General features: G+C 41.6%; 1 protein-coding gene across 3 annotated transcripts in view; it reads left to right on the forward strand.

Annotated features, from left to right (window-relative positions):
- The window catches only part of LOC120551053 (arf-GAP with dual PH domain-containing protein 1), a 43,903-nt gene that overhangs the window by 15,606 nt on the left and 4,707 nt on the right, over window positions 1-23,590 (forward strand). The window contains exons 2-9 of one of the 3 annotated variants that reach the window (XM_039788189.1): window positions 791-918; window positions 7,149-7,240; window positions 12,758-12,840; window positions 14,930-15,042; window positions 15,176-15,322; window positions 19,665-19,748; window positions 19,902-19,964; window positions 20,963-21,034. In XM_039788189.1, the coding sequence (XP_039644123.1) occupies window positions 791-918; window positions 7,149-7,240; window positions 12,758-12,840; window positions 14,930-15,042; window positions 15,176-15,322; window positions 19,665-19,748; window positions 19,902-19,964; window positions 20,963-21,034 (782 nt within the window). Of the gene's footprint in view, window positions 1-790; window positions 919-7,148; window positions 7,241-7,415; window positions 7,552-12,757; window positions 12,841-14,929; window positions 15,043-15,175; window positions 15,323-19,664; window positions 19,749-19,901; window positions 19,965-20,962; window positions 21,035-23,590 lie in introns of those variants that run through there. The other 2 variants (XM_039788191.1, XM_039788190.1) reach the window with 2 other exon arrangements.

Consider the following 23,590-nt stretch of genomic DNA (forward strand, 5'->3'; position numbering starts at 1 on the left):
CAGATTTACCCTGTTAAACAGGGGTGGAGGAAACGTGTGTGTGTGTGTGTGTGTGCGTGCATGCGTGTGCATGCGTGCGTGTGCATGTGAGCGTGCGCATGCATGCATGCATGCATGTCAGGATGTGTGTGTTAGGTCTTTTTTGTTTTTCTCGTGTCATTTTAAAGTATAAGGTTGCATGGGGCTTACAAATGTGAGTGTCTTTTTGCACGGTGCCTACGTGTGTGGGTCTGGTGATACCTAACCCTCATCACTACCTTGGCTGAGTTCTTATCAGATCTCAGGCAGTCTGTTTCCTGTCTGTACGCTAAATAGGATTTCCCCAAAATCATATTTGGCTGCCCTGCTCTCCTTTATGAGCAGGGACACACTCAACCAGAGTCCCTTGTAATATTTGCTTCATTTACTTACTTACCTATTACCTCCCGTAACAGCGCCAGCATCAGCCCTTTTCAGTATTTACAGCCTGAACCTTGAGCTGGTGTTCTCTTTGTTGCAGCGCCTTTAATGACAAGACTTTCTCACCCCTCCTCCTTTATCTCTCTTCAACCCCGCCACCATTCTCACTATCGTTCCTACTGTGCCGCTTTGCCCGGTTTCATTTCCTGCCTTCCCTCTTGCTCCCCGATCTCACTTCCCCTCCTTTCACCTCCATGCTTGTTCTCTCTACGTTCCCCCCGGCTCTCCTCCCTCCCTTTCTCTATCTCTCTCCCTCTCTCTCTCTTTCTCTATCTCTCTCTCTCTCTCTCTCTCTCTCTCTCTCTCTCCTCTCTCTCTCTCTCCCCCGCAGAGCCGGACTGGGCGTCGCTGACTTTGGGTGTGTTTGTTTGCCAGGCCTGCTCGCTCCTTCACCGGAGCATCCCCCACATCAGCCGGGTCAAGTCTGTCCAGGACACGTGGGATGCCAGCGATGTGGAGGTGGGGGGGCAATAACGGCCAACAGTACACCGCACTCGCAACGCAACACTTAGAACAACCCTTACTTACTTACTTCATTCTTAATTCATCCAGCTTGAAGGCATTGTAATTATCAGAATCAGATTCAGCTTTATTGGCCAGGTTTGTGTAAACAAACAAGGAATTTGACTCCGGTTAATCTTTGCTCTCACTCACTTCACATATAAAGAATAAAAACAGAAAGGACAGTAAGAAATATATAAAAAAAAAAATACTGTTAAGTATACAGTATAACAATACAATAGAATTTACAAATTTACAAAAAAAAATACAATAACAACTGCAGAGAGGGAAGGAATAGTGCAATATCAGTATTGTCTGAGATTTAAGATTTAAATATAAATATAGTGCAAGGCAGTTCAGTGCAATGGTAATATATTAGTAACAATATTGTAATTGTAAGATTGAAATATACATGAGGTAGATGAGCAGAACAGTGTTGATTGACTTTGTTCAGTGTAAGGGTGGGGGTGGGGGCTATTTCTGATTATCAAGTTTAACAAGGTTTTTTCCCCTTGTGTGAATAGGGCTTAACATAATATTTAGTAGCTAAAACAGTATATGAGATTGTTAGTATGTCCGGAACCTTAATATGAAACCAATACAATTTACATTTATATTCTTTAAAAATCTGTGATTTTGTCACCTGTAGCCATTTGACTAGTTTTCCAGTAATTTAAGCATTATCTGGTGATGTCGCTAGCGCTGAGGTTGGCACGGCACCATGGCTATGCGTCCCCAACCAGCAAGGAGACTCTCAGGAAGGTTTGTTCACTGAAAAATGTGTTAAATCACAGCACACATATTGAGTATGTAGTGTATAGTATGCAATTTCGTTTCAGCCAAACGTCCCCTCTTTTGTAGAGGGGTTTTCTGCCAGACGGTTTTCTTGGGTGAGGCCAGTTGCTAGGCAACTAGTAGAGACTCCAGAAAGTTGCTGGTATTGATCTTCTCATTTAACTCGCAGCAAGACATAAGCATATTTTCCAAAATGTTGGAACCATATCTTTAAGAAGGAATCTGTTTGGTTCTTGCACGATCGAGGCCCAATATAATGACATGACCTGTGGCCAAATTCTTAAAATATGCATACTGACGGTGTGCAAATCCCAGTATGTTCAACATACGTATGCATATTTAATATGTGAATGGTGTGAATATGAATACAATACAGACACATAGTATCTATGGGGTCCATGGTAACTCCAGGGTCTAAAACTGTAACGTTCTTTTTTTTGTTTCTATGGAAACAACCTAGTCTTGTCAATTTCTTAGCAATATGACAGAAAATAAAGCAGGATGAGGAAACATACCACTGAAATAAAGGCAAGTGGATGGAATTTTTTTTTTTAGAACCGAAGAAGCTCTCCTCATGCTGTCACTGCAGATCTCCCTAAACGGGGTCAGCCCTATGTTCCCACAGCCCAATGGTCCCACAGCCCTATGTTCCCACATTTCTAAGATTTTTTTTTCCACTGAAAATTAGGCCCTATGTTCCCACATTTCTAAGATTTTTCTTAAAATTAGGCCCTATGTTTGGGTTAGGGTTACATTCCATCTGTAGTCCATTGCTACTGGATAATAGTTTGGGTGTAACTGGCTACCAAATTGGGAGAAAGGGGGATAAAATCTGATACAAATTCATGATAAGGAAATGTGGGAATATAGGGCCTAATTTTGGAAAAAGAATCTTAGAAATGTCGTTTCGTTCGCCATGGCCTCTGTTGTATGTCATTTGGTGTGAAAATAAATAGAGCTGGAAAAAAAAGACATAGGGCTGTGGGAACATAGGCACGCTCCCCCTTAAACCACTGGCTGCTGTTTATTTTTTTACACTGTAGATCAGAGATGGGGTTTTAGGAAACAGAAAAATAATAGGTTACAACTGAAACAATGAACAGTTTTACCTGGCTTAATATATAGCCGATAACAATCAGCTAAAAATGCTTTTGATTGGCTGATACCAGCGCCTCAACACATCTCAAGTGCCTGTGCACGACAATGAAATCTTATCTGCTCAAGAACCTTGCTCTTCAGCTGACCCTGACCTCGGACCTCCCTTTGGAAGAACATTTCCTCACAGGGATCAATAAAGTACCATTCCATTAGTCAGACTGTTTACACTATCCTCTAGTGTGTAAGAAAAAGCTGAGCTATTGTGTGCCTCGCAAATATGCCCCCCCCCACCCTTCAGAAATACTGTATGTCAGCACGAAAAAGAGACTTCTGTGCAAAATTATACAAAAACAAACAAACACAGAAATACATTTTTAAGCTTGTCGTTTGTAAGACTAGTCACAAAATTGGCCTTTGCTCTGCTACGGAAGAGTGAAGTTGTCCCTCGGATGGATCATGTCAGCGCTTTAACACCACCGCTAGGTGACAAAGGGACTTTGGGGGAGATGATGCTGGCATGAGTCATGAGAAGAAAAAAAAAACCGAAGGTTGGAAATGTGGGAGGACAAAAATTGGTATGTAAACCCAATTCGACTTAAGAGGAAAGTGAGGTTTTATGAGGCAAAATAATTCTGTGGTGTGGTGGATGTTTGGAGGAAAAACCTAAACACAAGCAAGAGTACAGGATGATAGGATGAGTGGATTTGATTAAAGTGCCAAAAAATAAGGATGGGCTTTTTGTTAAAACTCCTCTTCTGTAATTGTAGTATTGGGAGACTTTAGAGGTAATTTAGAGATGCCTGCCTTTTATTGTTGAGACTTCTGGAGATGTTGTGGTCCCACTCCAATATAACTTCCACAATTAAATGAGATACTTTTGTCACACAAAACAGCTACAATAGTATTAATATAATAAGTCAACTCTAGCTTAAACTGGCTAAAACTGGCTTCAAATATTTTTTGTTTTTAAAATTATTTTGGGGGGGCTTTTCCCTTTTTTGATAGTGACAGTGGATAGACAGGTGTTTTAAGCCCCCAACGTCTCCTTCAAGGTAGCGCTGCCTGGAAGGCACTAGGATTAGGCAATGGTTATGGTTAGGGTTAAAGCGCCCATATTATGCTCATTTTCAGGTTCATAACTGTATTTTAAGGTTTTACCAGAATAGGTTTACTTGGTTAAATTTTCAAAAAACGCCATATTGTTGTTGTACTGCACAGCTCTCTCTCACTGCTGCAGATCCTCTTTTCACCTGGTTTCTGTTTTAGCTACAGAGTGAGACCTCTTTTCATCTTCTTCTTCTGTACTATCTTTGATTGCACTCGCACATGCGCAGTAGCTCAGATGTAGAGCATGTCAGCTAACTAACTCTAGAGTAAAAGAAAGCCTGTTTCTCCAACTTTGGTCAGTTACAAGGCAGGATTAGCTGGGAGACTTCTAAATGAGGGCGCACATGTAAGTAGTTCTTTTGTAGATTATGGTGAACTTGTGTGTGTTGTAGCAGTGCTTTGCTATTGAGAACAACGTAGCATGTTAGCGTTAACGCTAACGCTACGAGCTAACGGTTGTGGTTAGCCAGCTCATTTCGGACTGTGACGTCACAGTTTGTATGTGTGTGGAAGCACCACAGACACAAAAGAACACCCCAAATCCCCAAAAAAGTGTTTTTTTCATAATATGGGCACTTTAAGGTTAGGGTTAGGTGCCATGAAGTCAACGGTCGCAGCACTGCCTGGAAGAGATGGTGGGCGCTTGTTTCTGTATGTGCATGGGCCTGTAGGTGGACAACAGATGGCTTTAGAAGAAGTGAGATTTATCATTGTTACCTTGTGAAGGTGGGAGTACGCATTTTTTGATCAATGAGGCCCCAGCTCTACATTTTATACGATGACATTGTAAGGAGCAACAATCAGACTTTCCTCGTCTCATTTGTTGTTGCTATGTAAATGACGTTATCGTGAACGTTTGGTTATTATGTTTTTTGGGATGTCCGACTATACGTACGTTTGGTTGTCCATCCACCCGTTGAAGGTTGAGGATTAGAATTTGGTGGTCAGGTCACAAAACACATTTTGGACCTTAACTCAAGAATTCATGCACTAACTATGACAAACTTTCACACAAATGTCAAAAGGAAAGGATAAAATGATGAAATTATGACATTTTATACCCATAAGGTCAAAGTCAACTTCACTGTGAAATCATAGTCTGCCAAAAATAGACATTTTTATGGCCATTATTCAACGGCATATTATAGAGTGTGGTCTAGACCTACTCTATCTGTAAAGTGTCTCGAGATAACTCTTGTTATGATGTGATACTAAAATAATAATATATAAAAATTGAATTGAACTCAGGAAAAGAAGTGTACACATTTGGTCGGAGACTGAATTGGTGACACTAAATACACCTAATACTTTGTATTAAATTCCTACAAAGTCTTCACTTCATATATTGTATGAGAGTGGACAGACATGGATGTAAACTGCAACTGGACTGGTTGGCGGAGGCATACATCCGCAAGACAGGGATATAAGTTTTCTTGTCTTGCTCTGCATATGCTTGCAACTCACAGTCTGGAATAGTGAGCATTTTACTAAATAATAAAGTTTTTTAATAAAGTGGATATTGGTTCAGAGGTGATTATTAAATGGCACCAAAACGTTCCCGATCGTTTCGTTTGCTTTGATGACATTTATATCATGTTCTGAACGTCCCATCCGAGGTGTCAAACGGATCACATTTTGGCAGCAGATGTGTCGCATGTTGATTTCCGTGACTTTCTTTAGAGGTTTGCGTTTCGGTTGAATTTTCAGCTGCTATTTGACCTTCACATTAAAGCACACTGCATCCCTTCCCAGAGCCCTTCAGAGGATAAAAGAGGTGTGTTGAGGGATTCAGCCAGCTGAATTTGAGCTCAGGGATTATCCTTGGATGAAACACACAATAGAGGAAAAGAGGGACGAAGGCAGACAAGTCCCAACGCAGTGTAGCCAATTTATCCAATAGCTGAAGAAGTTATTGTCTCATTTAAAGTTTAATGATATTTTATTATTCCTATATGTAGATTTCCCTGAAATGTCATGGCTGCTGTTATGTGGATCTGCAGTAGCCAGCAAGTCTTTCCTAATGGCATTTTATTTTATAATTTCTATTTCATAGCATCCTTAAAAGGCGTTTTTCAGATTTTATTTTGAAATCCAAGTGACAGTAAAAGATTAAATATTCAGTGTCTTTCTCTAAGATTGGAAAAATATAGGCTATTAATATTACTATTATAGCTAGGATTGGGCATCGAGAACCGGTTCCAATTCGGAATCATTTCAAAAATTACGGTTCCAATGGAATCGTTTCTTTATTGGAATCGTTTGGAATCTGATAATCGGTTCCAACGCTTGTTGTGTTGCGGCCATGGAGCACAGTATGCGGAGCTGTCAAGTGGTGCTTTATTTTACATTGCAAAAGCCTGGTAAAACTGTAAATCACCATTGAATAAAAATAAAATGTTCCCTTTTATCTGTGAAATAAGCATATGACCCCATTTCAACTCCACCACAATTGTTAAAATCAAAACGATGCCCAACCCTAATTATAGCTCTGCAGTGTAGATCCACTCAGAATCTCTATGGCTGGTATGATAGATGGGTTTTCAGAATAAAGTACATTTATTTGGCTGGTTAACAACTAGTGTCGCTTTGCCAGATCCTGTGGACTAATCCACACAGCATTCTGGTTTGGGAGAAAAAACGTGTTCTGGTTCATTGGCAATCGTCATGGGCGGCGCTAAGCACCTGCAGCAGGCCCGGTGCCGGTGCCGGTGCCGTGGAAAGGAACTTGTTTTGGTGGAACATGTGTACGTTCAAAAGTTGTTTTAGTCGTGCAACAGAAAACTCAGATTGGACAGTTAGTCTAGCTAGCTGTCTGGATTTACCCTGCAGAGATCTGAGGAGCAGTTAACCATAGTCCTCAGAAATCCACCAGAGTTTAAAATTCCAACACAAAGAAAGCGTAAGGTAACGGACATCCAGCCGAAAAGAGTGAAATCCCGCAGAATTTCCAGCGGCAACGGAGCAATCCCGGAAGTGAAACGTCGTGGATAAAGACTAGTCAACAACTGGTTGGTTAACAAGTGGTTAAATGTGGTGTTAGATACAATATATCTTGCTTCTCATTCACCCTAAACATGTTAAATGCAGCATTGTGGAAACTACTGCATATTCTATTAGATAGAAATAGTGACTATTTAACTGTGAACAGTATTAAGATGACCCAGTTGTGTTGTATGTCTCTCTTTCAGTTGATGGCGGCTACAGGAAACAACGCAGCCAAGGCCAAATATGAGCAGAAGGTTCCTGCTTTCTACTACAGACCAATACACTCTGACTGCAAGTAAGTGCTGTTCTTTCACTTGTGACTTTCAAAACACGAATACTTGAGGTGCAGCCAGTATGAAGCAGTTAATGTCTGTTGTCTGAAAAGAGAACATATGTGCTAACCCGAATTAGCCTACTTGCTAGTTAGCTAACAGATAACACTGTGCTTAGGCTAACTGAGCATAGACTAGTGTTAAAGACAATATATATACATTTTGTAACCGTATTAACTTTACAACTATCTTCTTTTTTTTCTCCGCATGGTTATTAAATATTCTGTCTGAGTTTTCCACTGAGCTTTCATAAAGGCACCAGTGTCACTTAAAGGTCAGTGTTTGTGTGTCAAAGTGTGATACAACCTTTACTCACAAAATATCAAAGGTGACTCGTACGTTCATTTATTAAAAAGAAAGAGTTGTAGTGTGTCCTTTTTTGATTGCCGTTGCTAACAGGAGCTAGCTGGCTAACGTCATGAGTGCCTTTTTCATGAAAGACATCTTGGCATGTATTTCATACTATGAAAATCACATCTGTAAATGATAAAATGAATGATGGTTGAAGAGAATGAAGCCATGGAGAGACACCTCAGTGTAATGTGTATGATTTCAACGGTGACCACCCACTTTGTTCCCCATTCAATTGCTCCATTGACGTTTCAGAAAATGCTAGGCCTATATATAGAGAGTTTTAAGCCGGGAACCAAGCCAACCAGCTACAATAAATGAGATAAAACATTTGATTTGGCGCAAATTAATTTTGAAAACGGGGAAAAAAGGCAAAGGTACAAGACTGTGTACATAAAAAAATAGACTCCAGTGGTAGCAGCTTACTATAGCCGTTTGCTGGTTAGCGGTAAACATTCCCATGGAAACAGTGAGCTCCACCAATCAGGGACGTCGCTGTTACGCTTAGGATTGTGGGTAGTGTAGTACTTTTTTTTTTTTTTTAAACAAGGTTGATATCATATAGGCTTGTGGCTTCTACAGGGGCATAAAACATTGTTTCACAACCTCATAGCTCGTGGTCAGTCTACCTTGGGTGGTTTAGACGTTATGGCTATTGATCAAAATCCTTATGGAGAAAATTAATGGAATTTTCCCTTCCAAAACCACACCGTTCTGTGCTCTATGTGTGGATGGGGCAAATGGGAGAAACATTAATGCACATGTGCCGCACAATACATAATCAAACCCCGAAGCCGGAAAACTTTTTTTGGCTGATGCGCTGGGTGAGCAATATTCATTCAATTGACAGGGCGCCATCTTTGAGTCTGCAGTGTCCAGTTCTTACTGTATAATACATCCATACTATAGAGTCGGATGCTAATTATCTGCGGGTACGTTTACAAAGAGCAATGCCTTTAATATTACATAGTCATTTCACTTATTGTTAATAATGAAGAGAAAGATATTGATTACTGCAGCTTTTAAGTCTTATTTCTTTATGTCAAATTGGCCCTTGTTTTAGCTTCACAGTCCTACGTGAAAAGAAAATGCTGAATTACTGGAACTGTTGGGTCTTTGTAAATTATAGAGTGTGGTCTAGACCTACTCTTTCTGTAAAGTGTCTTGAGATAACTCTTGTTATGATTTGATACTATAAATAAAATTGAATTCAATTGAATTGAATGCAGAGGCGGTAATACAGCATGCTGGTAAGTGCTAAAGTGAAGCATACACTCTGTTGTGCAGTGGGACATTCTTAGTGTGAATGAAGTCATACTGTTTCACACCTCTAACTGCATATCACTTAAATGTCACTTCCTCTTCCTTTTTGTGTGTACAAAAGGCCTATGAAAAGTATTCACACACCCCCGTGGACTATTTCATGTTTTACAACTTTGAATCAGATGAGATTGATTAAGATCAGGCCTAAGCTTTTTTTTAAACTTTACAGTTCTATATACATACATTTGAATGTTATCTGGAGACTGCTATATAGTATAGGCCTTTCTGTACCAACAAACATAATTTTTTGAATCTGCCTCTAGGAATACTTTGACTTCTTTTCTACCTTTTCCTACTTCATACACTTTGGTTATATAAGCAGATGTAGTGACTTAGATTTTCTTGGACATTTTAGGCCTGTCCATGCATCTATCTTTGCAGTGGTGGAATGAAACTAAGTACAAATTTGAGGTACTTGTACTTTACTTGAGTCTTTTTCTTTTCCTGCCACTTTCTACTTCTACTTCTACTCCAATACATTTTTATTGAGAAATATTGTACTCTTTACTTCACAACATTAATCTGACAGCTTTAGTTACTAGTTACTTTACAAATTAAGATTTTCACACACAAAACGCATGTAGTTTATAAAATACGTTTTATTATAAATTAAACTACCCAACAATGTATAGACCTACAAGTTCAGCTAAAATGTTAGCCGATTAAACACTTAAGTTAAAGGATAACTTCCGTTTTTTTTTAAACCTTCCTATGTTTTTGTGTCTAAGTGACTGATGGGAACAACAATCTTTGACATTGGTCCACTATTAAGCAAGATTGCTGCATTCGGCAGCGGCTACAATGTAATAGAGCAATTGTCCAGCTTGTATTTACCTTCACTAAAGTGCTCATTTTGCCACTGACAGGCTCAGATTAATATTCTAAGTGTCTGACAACCTTATGGAAAGGATCCCTTCAGAGACAGACCTTTAAAACCTTTATGAGACCTTTTTGTTTAACCAGAAACAGCTCTGAAGTCGCTAGCGCTAAACCCACCGAGCTCCATTTAAAAAAAGGAATACTTTAAGCATGTATAGAGCCAACATATTTTCACATGTAAAACGGTAAACTCTGTGTTTATTACAACCAAAACTATAGTTGTGATGGTTGGAAAAGTGGAAAGACGACCCAAAACGGCTTTTCATAGTTTTATTTAGTTTCTGACGACTTTAGTGTGTCTTAAGTGTATTTTACGATGCTAAAATTACTGTTTATTCACATGGAGTCTGGTGTGTTTAGCGAACGCAATTTTGCAGATGTTTTTATGTTTAAAAAAAGGATCTTACTCTTTAACAGAAAGGTCGGCCTCCTCAGAAATCCTTTCCATAATGTTGTCAGATACTTAGAATATTAATCTGAGCCTGTCAGTGGCAAAACGAGCACTTTTGTGAAGGTAAATACAAGCTGGACAATTGCCCTATCAACTTACATTGTAGCTTGTTTCGCCGCTGACGACTGCAGCGATCTTGCCTAATACTGGACCAATGTCAAAGATTGTTGTTCCCATCAGTCACGTAGACACAAAAACATAGGAAAATAGGGTCCAGGTTGAAAAAAACGGTAGTTACCCTTAAAGTTAAGTTAATTGACAGGACTGTTTTGATCGTTTCCAGTTTCTAAATTGTCAGGATTTTTCAGCATTGAGTACTTTTAATACTTTAAGTACATTTTCCTGATGATACTTACTTTAACTTAAGTAAGTAACATTTTTCATGCAGGACTTTGATTTGTAACAGAGTATTTTTAAAGTGTGGTATTAGTAGTTTGACTTAAGTAAAGGATCTGAATACTTCTTCCACCCCTGTCTCTTTGTGTCAGCAAAATTGGATTAAAATAGACAGAAACAGAACTACAACAGGTAGAGTGAGAGAAAGTGTCTTTCTCGCTGTCTCTGCCATGGTGTCTGTTTGTGTTACCTCACTCCACTCCCCCCGAGAACCAAAGGCTTTAGTTCCAATCCGGTGTTACGGGAAGTTGTCATTCAAAGAGATATCTGCTCGGAGTACGGCCATTACCTCTCGATGCTGATAGAACGCTTGTTTGGAGCCTGAAGGGGAGACTGCAAGGTTAGGAGAGGCAGAGAGGGAAACCAAATGAGAGAGATTGTTGGCATGGTGATGTGCTGACTGTTGCCAATTTGTTTCTCCTCACAGTGAAGAGGAAGAAGGTCTGAAATTTGGAATGGCTCCCTTTACATGCAGCTTTGGTAGAAACTGTGGAAACGAAGGAGTGTTGTAGAACGGGAGTTCAAAGGCTGTTCCGTTATTCAGTTTATTCAGAATCCTAAAGTAAAAATACAGATAGTGTTCAAAAAGGAAACAAAAATAATGCTCCCCGCCGTTGTAATAACCAATACCAATCTCATATGTGTGTGTAATATGAAGCTACAGCCGGCAGTCAGACGTTAATTTTGCTACGTTAAAGTATGCGCATTTGACGACCAAACAAATTTTCCTAGCTAGCTACCTCACACACATCATATCATATCTCGGCCAAATTAAATGTTATCAGCAAAGGACTTGAGATCCTTGTTCAAGATCCCACTACGATGCTCTGTACCAAATTTGGCGAAGATCGGCCTTTAGGGGGCGCTATAAGCAATGTTTATTTGTTTTGGCCAATAACTCAATGCATTTAAATGGGATATTTGCAATTGCAATATCTCTGCCAAAGTAAAAGCAATCAACACAAAACTTGTGATGCTCGTTCGGCATGCCGCTCCAAGGCTCTGTACCAAATTTGGCGAAAGATCGGCCATTAGGGGGCGCTATAGTCAATGTAGATGACTTTTGACCCTTTTAGTAAATCAATGTTAAAGGTGCTCTAAGTGATGTTGGGTGATGTCACTTCTTGTTGATGTTTAAAATATTGTCAACCAATATGGAAGCTAGCTCGCCCCTCCCTCCGCCCGCCCACAACATTTGAGGTCGGGAAGTTCGGTCTGGACTTGATCCGTTGACCAATCAAATTGTCAGGGCGGGCTTGATACGATGATGGACAGATGATCAACAGTAACGTAATCAACCACGTCGCCAAAGAGCGCTTGGGTTGAATTCGTTTACAACAAAGATTGCGTCTGTTATAGAAGATATCGACAGCGCGTTGATTTTAAAAGAGGAACAGAGAACCGCGATCACGTATGTATACACATCGCCACACCCGTCCGCACGACACCGAAACTGCCTTTGCTCTGTTGAAGCCTGCCTTTGACTCGCAGCTTCTGTGACGTCTGTCTCCGTTGCTCTGATTGGTTGTAGGTCTATCCAATTGAGTGCAGAGGCATTTTCTTTCCTGGTTCGGTTGAAACTGGCCCCATAATCACAGCCCAGTGGAGCAGTATCAGACTCATATTCTGACTAGAATCGGAGTAGGATGACGCCAGGTTAACTAAAAGTGCCCTTTGAGTATACAATACTTTACCCTGCAGGGACACATCACCACGTTGGATCCATGGCGACAGAAAGCAAAGACACTAGCACTTTTTCTATGTATTGTCAAAGAAGAAGAGATGATAATAATGTAACAATCCCTCATTTTTTATCTTCACTCATTTAACATGGCTTGCGCCCCACAACTGTATAAGCACTCCTCTATCCTATATCTGCTTGTGAGGCCATATCATGACATAGTGTACTTAACTGTAGGTCAAATATACAGGTTTTTTGACTTGAAACTGGGATCTTCTTTCCGTTTCATAATTTCTGTGTAGTAAAAAGCAATACTGTGTGGAAAATGTTTTCGTGTGTTTAGAACGGGGCAGTTAGTGAGTGTGTAACTGAACTGTGTGTGCTTTGCTATGTCTCCAGGATGCTGAGAGAGCAGTGGATCAGAGCCAAGTACGAGAGGAATGAGTTTGAGTTTATCGAAAAGCAGGAGCCCTACTCTGCAGGTACTGACGTGTTTGTTTGTACTTGTGAAGACCCTCGTCCAAGCTGATTTGTTTGCGAGCTGAAGAGAACACTTTAAAAACACCTCTGTGACACTTAAGTCTAAGCTAACCTTAAGAGTTATCACCAGCAACAATATCTTTTGCAGTTCAGTTTTTTATGCTTACATTTTGCAGTATTTTTCAGTTGACTGCTTTCTGTAATTAGCCTGTAAATATAGTGCAAGATCTAATATGAAATCATAATTTTCTGAATACAAAGACACCAAATAACACCAAATGGAGATGGGGTTACCGTGTTGCTACATGTCATTATCATGTTGCAAGCTGCAATTGAAACAAAAGAAGACATTCTGTCATGTACCCAATTTATTTTGTAGCTGTTAAAGCATTTGCCCAGTTAGAAGAATAGATATATAGATAGATAGATAGATAGATAGATAGATAGATAGATAGATAGATAGATAGATAGATTTTTATTGATCCCAAAAAATGGGAAATAACACACAACCCAAACAAACATACAGATTTGCAGATTTCTAATTTTCTAATTGTCAATGCAGAAAAATAGAGGTGCCTTAAAAACAGTGTGTGGTTTGTGTTTGTGTGTGTGTGTGTGTGTGTGTGTGTGTCAACTAGTATACATTTCACGTCTTGTTGAAGATAGAGCTTTCTTATTGGATTGCAGTGACCTCATCCGTTTGTTTCAGTGGAGAACCGTGCACACACACACACACACACACACGCAGACAGAGTGTAATAATATGACTCATTCTGTCATCTATATTTGTGCGTTCATGCTCTCTTCATCACTCATTGTGATGTGTGTGTGTGTGTGTGTGTGTGTGTGTGTGTGTGTGTGTGTGTGTGTGTGTGTGTGTCGTGTGTGCGTGTGTGTGCGTGTGTGTGGGCGGCTGAGATTGACTATTGGCAGTAACCTGGCCTCCACAGCGGCCAATGTTAATATTGACCCAGTATGTAAAGGATAGGAGGAAGAAAAAGAGCGTCAGGGAGGGAAGGAGACAAGGGTGGGAACAAGGAGGGCTATTGATCCATGAGGTAATGCCCGTGTAGGTAAATGGTTCATGTCATAAAGTCACAGTCACACACACACACACACACACACACACACACACACACACACACACACACACACACACATACAGAGCAGAATGAGTGCAGAGGACGAGAAGACAGAATAGTGGTAATCAGTGGCAGTAGGCATTTAATAAGGAGAGTGTAAAAGAGAACAGTAGATTAAAGAAATTGGGTGTGAAGGATCACTTATAATACTTGAAGTATCATATTTTGGGTCAACAAACCCTTTAAGAGTATGTTACTTAAGATTTCCCCCTTATCCATTCCGTCCTCTTTTATACACACTAGACATCTTTCCTCTAAAGTCATTATTTCCTTTATTTTATTCTGTACAAATCATTCGGGGCAAATTAAAGTAGCTCCTTTTTCATCCCTTACTTGTCATTTTTTTTAGTGCAAGTTTATTCTACAATTGTTGCTTATTATGCAACACTCAGTCAAGTGGCTAACATGTAAATGAGTCACCTGCTTATGCTTAGACGTCTTCCTCCCATTAAGGGACCAAAATAGATCCAGATTAGAAAGAAAACACATCACAGCGGGACGGAAATAGAAGAGAAAAGACAGAAAAGGAGTCTGTGTAGGCAGCGGTTTTTTACCAAAATAGATTGAAGAAGAAGAAAAAGGCATTGCAGGCTATTAATAGAACAGCATATCATTAGCATGGAAAAGGATATTCTGTGGCCTTTTATAGACAATAAAATCTCTCTGTGTGCTGCCTCATGCTGCATTTCCTTGCTAAATTCTCTTCTAAAGTCTTGTTTGCCTCTTGGATGTTGCCTTTTCTCTCTCTCCGTCTCCTTTTTCCTCCTCCTCTTCTAAATAAGATCTCAAACGACCTTTCATTTTTGCTAAACTGAGATATCGTGTGTTACTCCGACCAGTTACAACATCTCACCGTGACTGTTATACATGCCTTCTCCATTTAATCTCTCATCTGCTCTCAGCCTCCCAACCTCAAACACTTTTTTTTTTTTCTCCCCTCCCTGCCCAGGGTACAGAGAGGGGTTTCTATGGAAACGAGGAAGAGACAACGGTCAGTTTCTCAGCCGAAAGTTCATCCTGTCGGAGAGGGAGGGGGCGCTGAAATACTTCAACAAGCAGGATGTAAGCGAGATGACGCGGCTGATCTTGAAGGGTGTTTGCAGCAGAAAGGAATCACGTTGGTGAAAGCCAGCCGTGCTCTAGGAATATGAGACCTCAAAGTCTCTGTTTGTTTTTCATGTCTTTCTCCACCAAGGCCAGGGATCCCAAAGCAGTGATGAAAATCGAGACCCTCAATGCCACCTTCCAACCGGCCAAGATTGGCAACCCCTGTGGCCTGCAGATCACCTACCTGAAAGACAACAGCACAAGGAACATCTTTGTCTACCACAGTGATGCTAAGGTACACCGTCAAACACATACACACTTTTGAATTATATTAAGTACACGTTGCCCTTTAAAAAAAACAAACTTTGATGAGTTTTCTGTACAATGCAGTGCCATTCTTCTCATACTGTATGCTCCATGTCAATTAAGTCTTAGGCCACTTGCACATTACCTGCGTGGCGTGAGCGTGTCAGCTGCGTGGCGTGTCCGTTTTAGAGGTTAGAGCTTGCACACTGCCTGCGTGACACGTGCGTGCGAGAAATAGGACCGACGCCTATTTTTTCCGTCATTTTTGGGGCTTTTCCCTTTTCTACAGAGTGTGGAAAGGAGACAGGAAAGTGGGAGAGAGAGATTGGGTTTGACACGCAGCAAAGGGCAGCAGGTCGGATTCGAACCCGCGCCGCTGCAGGACCCAGCCTACATGGGGCGAACGCCCCCACTGGGTGAGCTAGAGGCCGCCCCCATAAATGACATCTTGATGTTTGAAAGTCTCTAGGTTTTGACATAAATGCAGATATATAAATGTAATTTAAAAAGATAATAATAAATAATTCTCGATTTTTAAATATTGCACCTGTCAATACAGAACTAAATATTCTGCAGCCTTTTTTGCCATCAATACTGCAGCCGTTAATGTTGCTGTAATCAAATCAGTATATATTCATGTTTAACATGAAGTATACTGCTGCTTGAGTGCAGTACATTTCCAATCAGTGGGAAACATACATGTGTACAGACGAGGCTAGCAGCAGCAGCAGCGCCGCGTGAGACACGTTTCTGGCGTGGGAAGACATAGAAAAACACCATGTAGCCGCCACGAAACTGACACGCAACAGGAATGCCACGCTCACGCCACGCAGCCGCCACGCAACTGACACGCAACAGGAACGCCGCGCTCACGCCACGCAGCCAGTGTGCAAGCAGCCTTAAGCCCCCGATCAGGCAGCGCTTTTTAGCAGCCTGAGGCGGCTTTTTGTAATTGTTTTCAATGAGAATTCAACTTTTTGCCCCCTTCTTTTGTGCTGCTGATCGCCCCTGTGTTTTTCCACTCCATGCCCCCTAATTTTCGTTTTGTCCAATTGGATGAATTGAGAATTAGTTGCCTAGCAACAAACAAGAAAAAGCAGGCAAGCCGCTCTTCTTTGTAAATTGTAGGGGTTCAAAAAAAAGAAAAAAAGAAAAAGCCAGTGCGGTGTGCCTCGCGTTTTGCAACCTGCAAAAAGCACTCTGTCTGATGTTGGCCCTAGAATGCAGGAATACAGGGCACTAATACAAGGTTAGTAGTATAATATGAAAGCTGTCTGCGCTACCAAACCCACTTTGACTTGGAAATGTCCCTTTTTAATAATTAATTTCCTTTTGGCTTTTCCGTAACTGTTCACTTGTAGTATCAGTGGCTTCAGTAGCGGCAGTGCAGGCAGTAAGTATTTGGATAGTGGCACAGTTAGTGTTGTTTTGGCTCTGGAACAACGACTACAAGGGTAAAGTGCTGACTCTTAGCTTGAATTCAAAGGTGTCTCCATCCACATTCAGGGAGAAAGAGTGACTTAGGCCCTCCTGCACACGGCCTGCGTGGCGCGAGCGTCGTGTTTCTGTTGCGTGTCAGTTGCGTGGCGGCTGCGCGGCCGGCTGCGTGGCGTTCTCTATGTCTTCGCACACCAGAAACGTGTCTGACGCGGCGCTGCTGCTCCAGCAGCAGTATACTTCATGTTAAACATAAATATATACTGATTAGATTACAGCAAAGACAACGGCGGCAAAATAGGCTACAGAATATTTCGTTCTGTGTTGACAGACCAATTACCAGTTTATTATTATGTTTTTAAAATTACATTTATATCTGCATTTATGTCAAAACCTAGAGACTTTCAAACATCAGAATGTCATTCATTAAATGCATTCGTGTCAAAATGACATATAGACACCTTTTCGTATTCTATTTTGGCTGGAACACGCTTCCGACACGCTTGCATGTCGCGTGAAAAAAATAGGCTTCGGTCCTATTTATAGTATGCACGCAGGCCGCGCCTGAGACGTGCGTGTCACGCAGGCAGCGTGCAAGCTCTAACCTGTTAACATGGGAGCCGGAAAAGAAACGGACACGCCACGCAGCTCACACGCTCACGCCACGCAGGCAGTGTGCAGGAGCCCTTACTCTTTCAAATTGGAGGCCTATGGGAAAACGAACTGCGATTGTTACGGTGTGTACAAGCAGTATGGATGGGAGTAACCTCAAACAGCCTCATTGCTAAAAGTCAACACTTGCATTGTTCCATTTCAGGCTCAAACTCCAACACAATATAAAATCTGTCTGCACTGTATGTTCAATGTGAAATAGATTGTTTTAGCCAGTTTTGTTGCATTATTTTGGCTCTGTTTTCTTAAATGGATTTGAATTCAATCCTAGAAAATCCCCCACATCCACCCCAGCTTTTACTTAGCAGTGTGTGACTATACTGTACCTTCCCCTGGGGGGGGGGGAGGGGGATTAACGTCACACCCCCACTCCCCTGCTGTGCTCAGCGTGGCGCTTCCTCGTGGGGAGCGATGAGGTCAGAGCCTAGACACCAAATGTCAGTGCTGTACATAGTCACATATTCATCTATTCCACACGAGTGGACTGAACTACAAATGCATGCATCCTTGTTCTTTCACATATCTACAGTAAAGCGGTGGTTGAAATGTGTAATGCTGTTTAGCTTGTCGGATCGACAGCAGACCCTCAGGAAATGATGTGGAAATACACTTTGTTTTATGGGTCCCGTAATTTCCATATTAGCACTAATGATAGGAAAGTCCAGATGGAGGATTTGAGCCAGCACACTTACTACCCACTCGTTTATTTGGGTTTTTGAGAAAGAGTTTCTTAGTGATGTAAGATTTCATGAACAGAAATTATAAACTTTCGCACTTTTCTTCATTTGAAACCTTCATATCTATATGTGCGTGCGTTCTGGCTTTTCAGAGAGAGAGAGAGACAAGAGGGAGGGAGAAAGAGTTAACGACAAAGGAAAAGATTAGAGAGAAGACCGAGACGGATATTAAAAGTCATTCAGGAGAGTTAGTGGAGCATGAGGCAGAAATGGCGCTGCTCCCTCTGCTGGCTGAGTAGTGTCACTGCAGGCTGGGACAGAACCAGTTCATCGGGTTCATCCAGTGTCACCGTCACTCTTGTCCTGTGGAGGTATCGACAGCGCTGCAGCATCCATGCAGCACAGGTGCCATCGACTGCACCTACAGTGTATCCTTTAGGTTTTTTTTTTTTTTTTTTTTAGCAGTGGGGGCAGGTCTGTCCGAACAACAGCCCCCACCCTAGCGCCCCACCGCCAAATGCTTTACGTATGAAACGGAACTGACACTTTGCTGCGACACAAACAAATCTATTTATTCACCTGTAATCACACACAATGAGGCATATTTTCAGGTGTGATTGAACTGTATTTTTTGAGGAACCACAGGGCACTTAACATCTACAACATGTCTACACTTTTTTGGGTTTTTGGTGGAGCTGTTCGTTTAATAGTCGACTCGGAAGAAAGCGAACGTTTTGACAATAAAGTACATCAACACAACAGTATGTGGAGTTAAACTGGACGGGCCCAATAACCTCTGAATAGTTCTACTTGTTGTTAAATTCCCATGTCAGCGGCAGGATCATTTAAAAGGCAACCGCGACTACATTTTTTGTCCAGCCCTATTTCTGATACCGTGGTGGCAGAAATTTTGCCATGGTGGGCCGCCACTACAAAATCAACATAGAGGAAACACTGACCTTACTGATGCTATACACCAGTGTTTCTCAAATGGGGGTACCCTAGGGGGTACTTTGGAGGACTGCAGGGGGTACGTGACATTTTTAGCCAAATGTTTTTCAGTTGAAAGGCTGTAGTTACTTCTACGGTCTTTTTTTTTTTTCTCCAAGTTTGTCGCTTTTTTCCTACTGTACGTTTGTTTCTGCTTTTTTCAAAGTTTTTGTCACTTTTTTCAAGGTTTATTTTGAATTTTGAATTTTTTTTATTACTATTTTCGTCCTATTCTTGCCTTAATTCCTTCTTTCTACCGTCTTTTTCCAAGGTTTTGTTGCTTTTCTCATTAGCATTTAAATGTTTTCCAGGTACAAGGCTTGTTGTGTAGTAAATCTATCGCTGACATCGCTGTATTGTTCCTCTTTATATAGACTTTTTTTTTTTTTTTCTACCAAAAGTTATCGCGCTGGTTAGGGGTTAAATGGCTTAAAAGGGCTACATTATTGAAAAAAGCTTGAGAACCACTGCTTTATACTGTATTACAAACCCCGAGCCCAAAATGCATACTGTGAAGAGCTACTGTGTGAATTTTTTATTTTTATTTTTTTACAGGAGATGGTCGACTGGTTCAATGCTATCAGGGCGGCCAGGTTCCACTACCTACAGGTGGCCTTTCCTGGAGCAAGTGACGAGGAGGTGAGGATTTAATCGCACAGCACGCGATCAAACCCCCGCCTGCTTCAAGATAGATTTCTTTCAGTGGTTGACATGTGCATCTCAATCCTTATTATTATTTTGAATGTTACCTGCATGCTTTTATTTCATTCTCTTTTGTCTTTTCTTCTCCAGCTGGTGCCCAAACTGACCCGAAACTTCATGAAGGAAGGATTTATGGAGAAAACGGGTCCAAAGGTTTGTGCTGGGGTTACACTCCAGACTGATCTCATAAAGTGGCGTATGTATGACACGCCAATTCATATGCCGTTTTGGTGTGTTATCAAGACGCATAATCACTTTTTAGCGTGTTTATCAACACTGTTTGGCCTCCATTGACGTACATTACGAGTGAATTATCACAGTAGCGTGTAGTATGAAAGGAGGATGGTTGGGGCGGCAGATGGGTAAAACACAGGACTTTCACCCAGGAGAGGGATTGCGTCCCGCGTGTGGCGTTTATCTACCTATTTTCTTTTTCTTTTTTATGCGTTTTTTGTCGTTTTTTTAGTGTTAGTAAAGCCTTTCCCAATGTTCTTTTCCTAAACCCAACCTTTTTAGAATTTATTTTTTACACGCGTGTGACATTGTTCTCGCGATAGCGCGGCACGTTCTCGCGATAACACGGATGTTTGCATCCACAGCGTAGACCTACACGCGGATAGCTCAAAATGCGTACAGATTACAGGCCATTTGGCTTTAGGAAAGTGGCGTGTATGTTTACGCAAAGTCATGATGCCACGTTGCATTACAAAGTCAAATCAGGAATCTGCAGACCATATCTCTGCAGGAGGCATATAGTGTAATGTTTTTACATATGAGCACTTAAAATGGAGCAATGTCTACTTGCAACCCCTCTACCCATTGAGTTGAATGAATTGTTTTTGTCTCTGAATGTTTAATTTGAATAATTAAGATTAAGATTTGAGTAATTGAGGCCTGAAAAGCACGCAAATAGATCACAACACGCAACAATGTGATCTATTTGCGTGTGTTCTCTTATTGTTGCGTGTTGTGATCTATTTGCGTGTTTTCTCGTAATGTTGTTTGCGTGCATTTTCTTAAGTTGCAGTGCGGTGGCCTCTCAGGGCCGCACGGTACTGTAGACCTCTTATGACAAGTTACACTGACATTTTTTTATTTTATTTTTTTTTCTCTCTTCAAAATGTAATTTTGTCTCTCTTGGTCTGCCGCAGCACACGGAGGGCTTCAAGAAGAGGTGGTTTACTATGGATGACAGGAGACTCATGTATTTCAAAGACCCCCTGGTAAGAAGAGCCCTGCGCCCTCATTACCTGTCCTGTTGTTCTGACTGGTCACTAAAGCGCCGGGTAGCGCGTGCGCTACGAGCATGCACGGAGACGTTTAATGCTCAACGCACTGTCCGTTGCAGTATTCTCCGAAACACCAGAAGGCATACAGACAAAATAATCTGTAAATAAGCAAGAAGTAGTAGAGAAGAAGAAGACGAGAGCCAAAGTAAAGGGAAGCAGGCTGCCTGGCAGCGATATTTTCTTTTCTCCCACTATGGCCACGCCAAGAACCCCGCCCTTCACTACATGAGTAAAGGTCCTATCCCCTGACCAATCCCCTAACCCTAACCTTAACCACTCGAGGTGAAATGCCTAACCATAACCAATCAAGCTGCTTCGTAGGGCGGGTCTTGGCGTGGCCATAGTGGGATTCGTAATTTTGCGGCCTGTTACACACTGGATGCGTGGCGTGAGCGTGTCAGCTGCGTGGCGTGTCCGTTTATATTTCGGCTCCCATGTTAACAGGTTAGAGCTTGCACGCTGCCTGCGTGACACGCACGTCTCGTTTTCACGAAAACGCTTGCCTGCTAGAAATAGAACCGACGCCTATTTTTCAAGTGTTGGAAGCGTTTCCAGGCAAAATAGAATAGGAAAAGATGTTTATATGTCATTTAGACACAAATACATATTAATAAATGACATGTTGATGTTTGAAAGTATCTAGGTTTTGACATAAATGCAGATATAAATGTAATAAAAATAAAAATCGATTTTCTAATATTACACCTGTCAATACAGAACGAAATATTCTGTAGCCTATTTTGCCGTCAATGCTGCCGACGTTGTCTTTGCTGTAATCAGATCAGTATATATTTATTTATATGTTTAACATGGTATTTCATTTTATCAATGGGAAACATACATGTGTCCAGACAAGGCTAGCAGCAGCAGCAGCACCGCGTCAGACACGTTTCTGGTGTGTAAAGACAGAAAAATCCACGCAGCCGCCACTCGGGTGATACGCAACAGAAACGCCACGATCACGCCACGCAGCCAGCGTGTAATCGGCCTTACGTTTATCTACTCTAATCATTAACATGACTGTTGTTTGGGTGTCTGGTTAGCTCACCTGGTAGCGCTGGTGCCCATATAGAGAGGTTTATTCCTCGACCCAGCGGATGCGGGTTCGACCACGACCTGCGGCCCTTTGCGGCATGTCCAAATGACCGTCTGCCTGTAACACTGTGAAGAACACTCTTTCCATGAAGCCGTTTTTTTTTAGCTTTGCCAAAACGATCTCTCATGTTTTTCCACACTCTCCAGCAAAATGTTTCTTCATTTTCCCAGTGTGGCGTCTCTCTCTGACCACATATTTAACCGAACCTGCTCTTCCCGGCCCGACCGTGTTGAATAGAAAGCGCAGTGGGCGCGTAGTTGCAAAAATTCAGCGGTGCGCGGCCACGCGCCGCGACAGCTTGCGGAGCCTTCGCGCTGGAAACGACCGCCGCGGCGACCATAAATTAAGCTTTACGCCGCCTTCACACTGGCACTTGAAATCTGCTCCGTAATACGCAGCGCGCCCCCAGTGGACGTCGTACTACACCGTTGGAAGCGGGTAGAAGAAAAAAATGGCGGAGAGACCAGAACAACTCATTCTGTCAGTGTCCGAAAGTCCAATTCTCTATGACCTCTCATCTGAGGGCTATAGACCTTTTTCACGGCAGACATGTTGACATGTCATAGTAGGAAAAGCACCGGTGTATTCAAAACCATTAATGATGGCTGTGTTCCACTTAGGAGAGGCCCTGGTATTGTGCATGCTGACTCACTGAAATAGCTTACTGGGACACTGGATGGAATTGAACCATCGTTAAGGTTTATCAATTTCAGCTGTGCTTTTCCTACTATGACAAGTCAAAAATGTCTGTTGGGAAAAAGGTCCATACAGGTATAAACAGCAAGGCTGCTGTGTGGAGAAAAGTTGCCCAGGATGTTGATACGTCAGGTCGGTTAATTGTGATATAGCGGTATAATGTCAATAGTTTGATTGTCTGTTGCTAACCAACTTAGCCATAGCAGGTATCCTAGGCATTGTTTCTGCACGGAAGAACTTTTCTCATACTCTAAAATGAATCGTCAAGCAACACTATGTAGCTTTTCCCGCTTCGGTCCCCCTACAGCAGTGATTTTCAACCACTGTGCCGCGCCACACTAGTGTGCCGTGAGAGATCGTCCTGTGTGCCGTGAGATATAATCCGATTTTACTTAATTGGTCCAACAATTTTTTTTATTGAGTTACTGCAAATAATTTGCCATTGTTGCGCATCTGTGCCTGCAATATGATGACTGGCAGAGAAATGAAATACTATTCTGTATCAGTAGGTGGCAGTATATCGCAATAATGACCTTGTTGATTTAAGACAATAGGATTACAGCCACCTTTCGCGCGCATCCCGCAGTGACAGCATGTAAACAGTAGGGGCGAGATCATCGATGTAAGCCTGTAAAAGCGATGGATATATTTTTTAAAAGGAAAAATGCAGATTCTGATCTTATTAGGCTACAATGTGT

This window comes from Perca fluviatilis, chromosome 21 (genome assembly GCF_010015445.1).
Source record: "Perca fluviatilis chromosome 21, GENO_Pfluv_1.0, whole genome shotgun sequence".
NCBI lineage: Eukaryota > Metazoa > Chordata > Actinopteri > Perciformes > Percidae > Perca > Perca fluviatilis.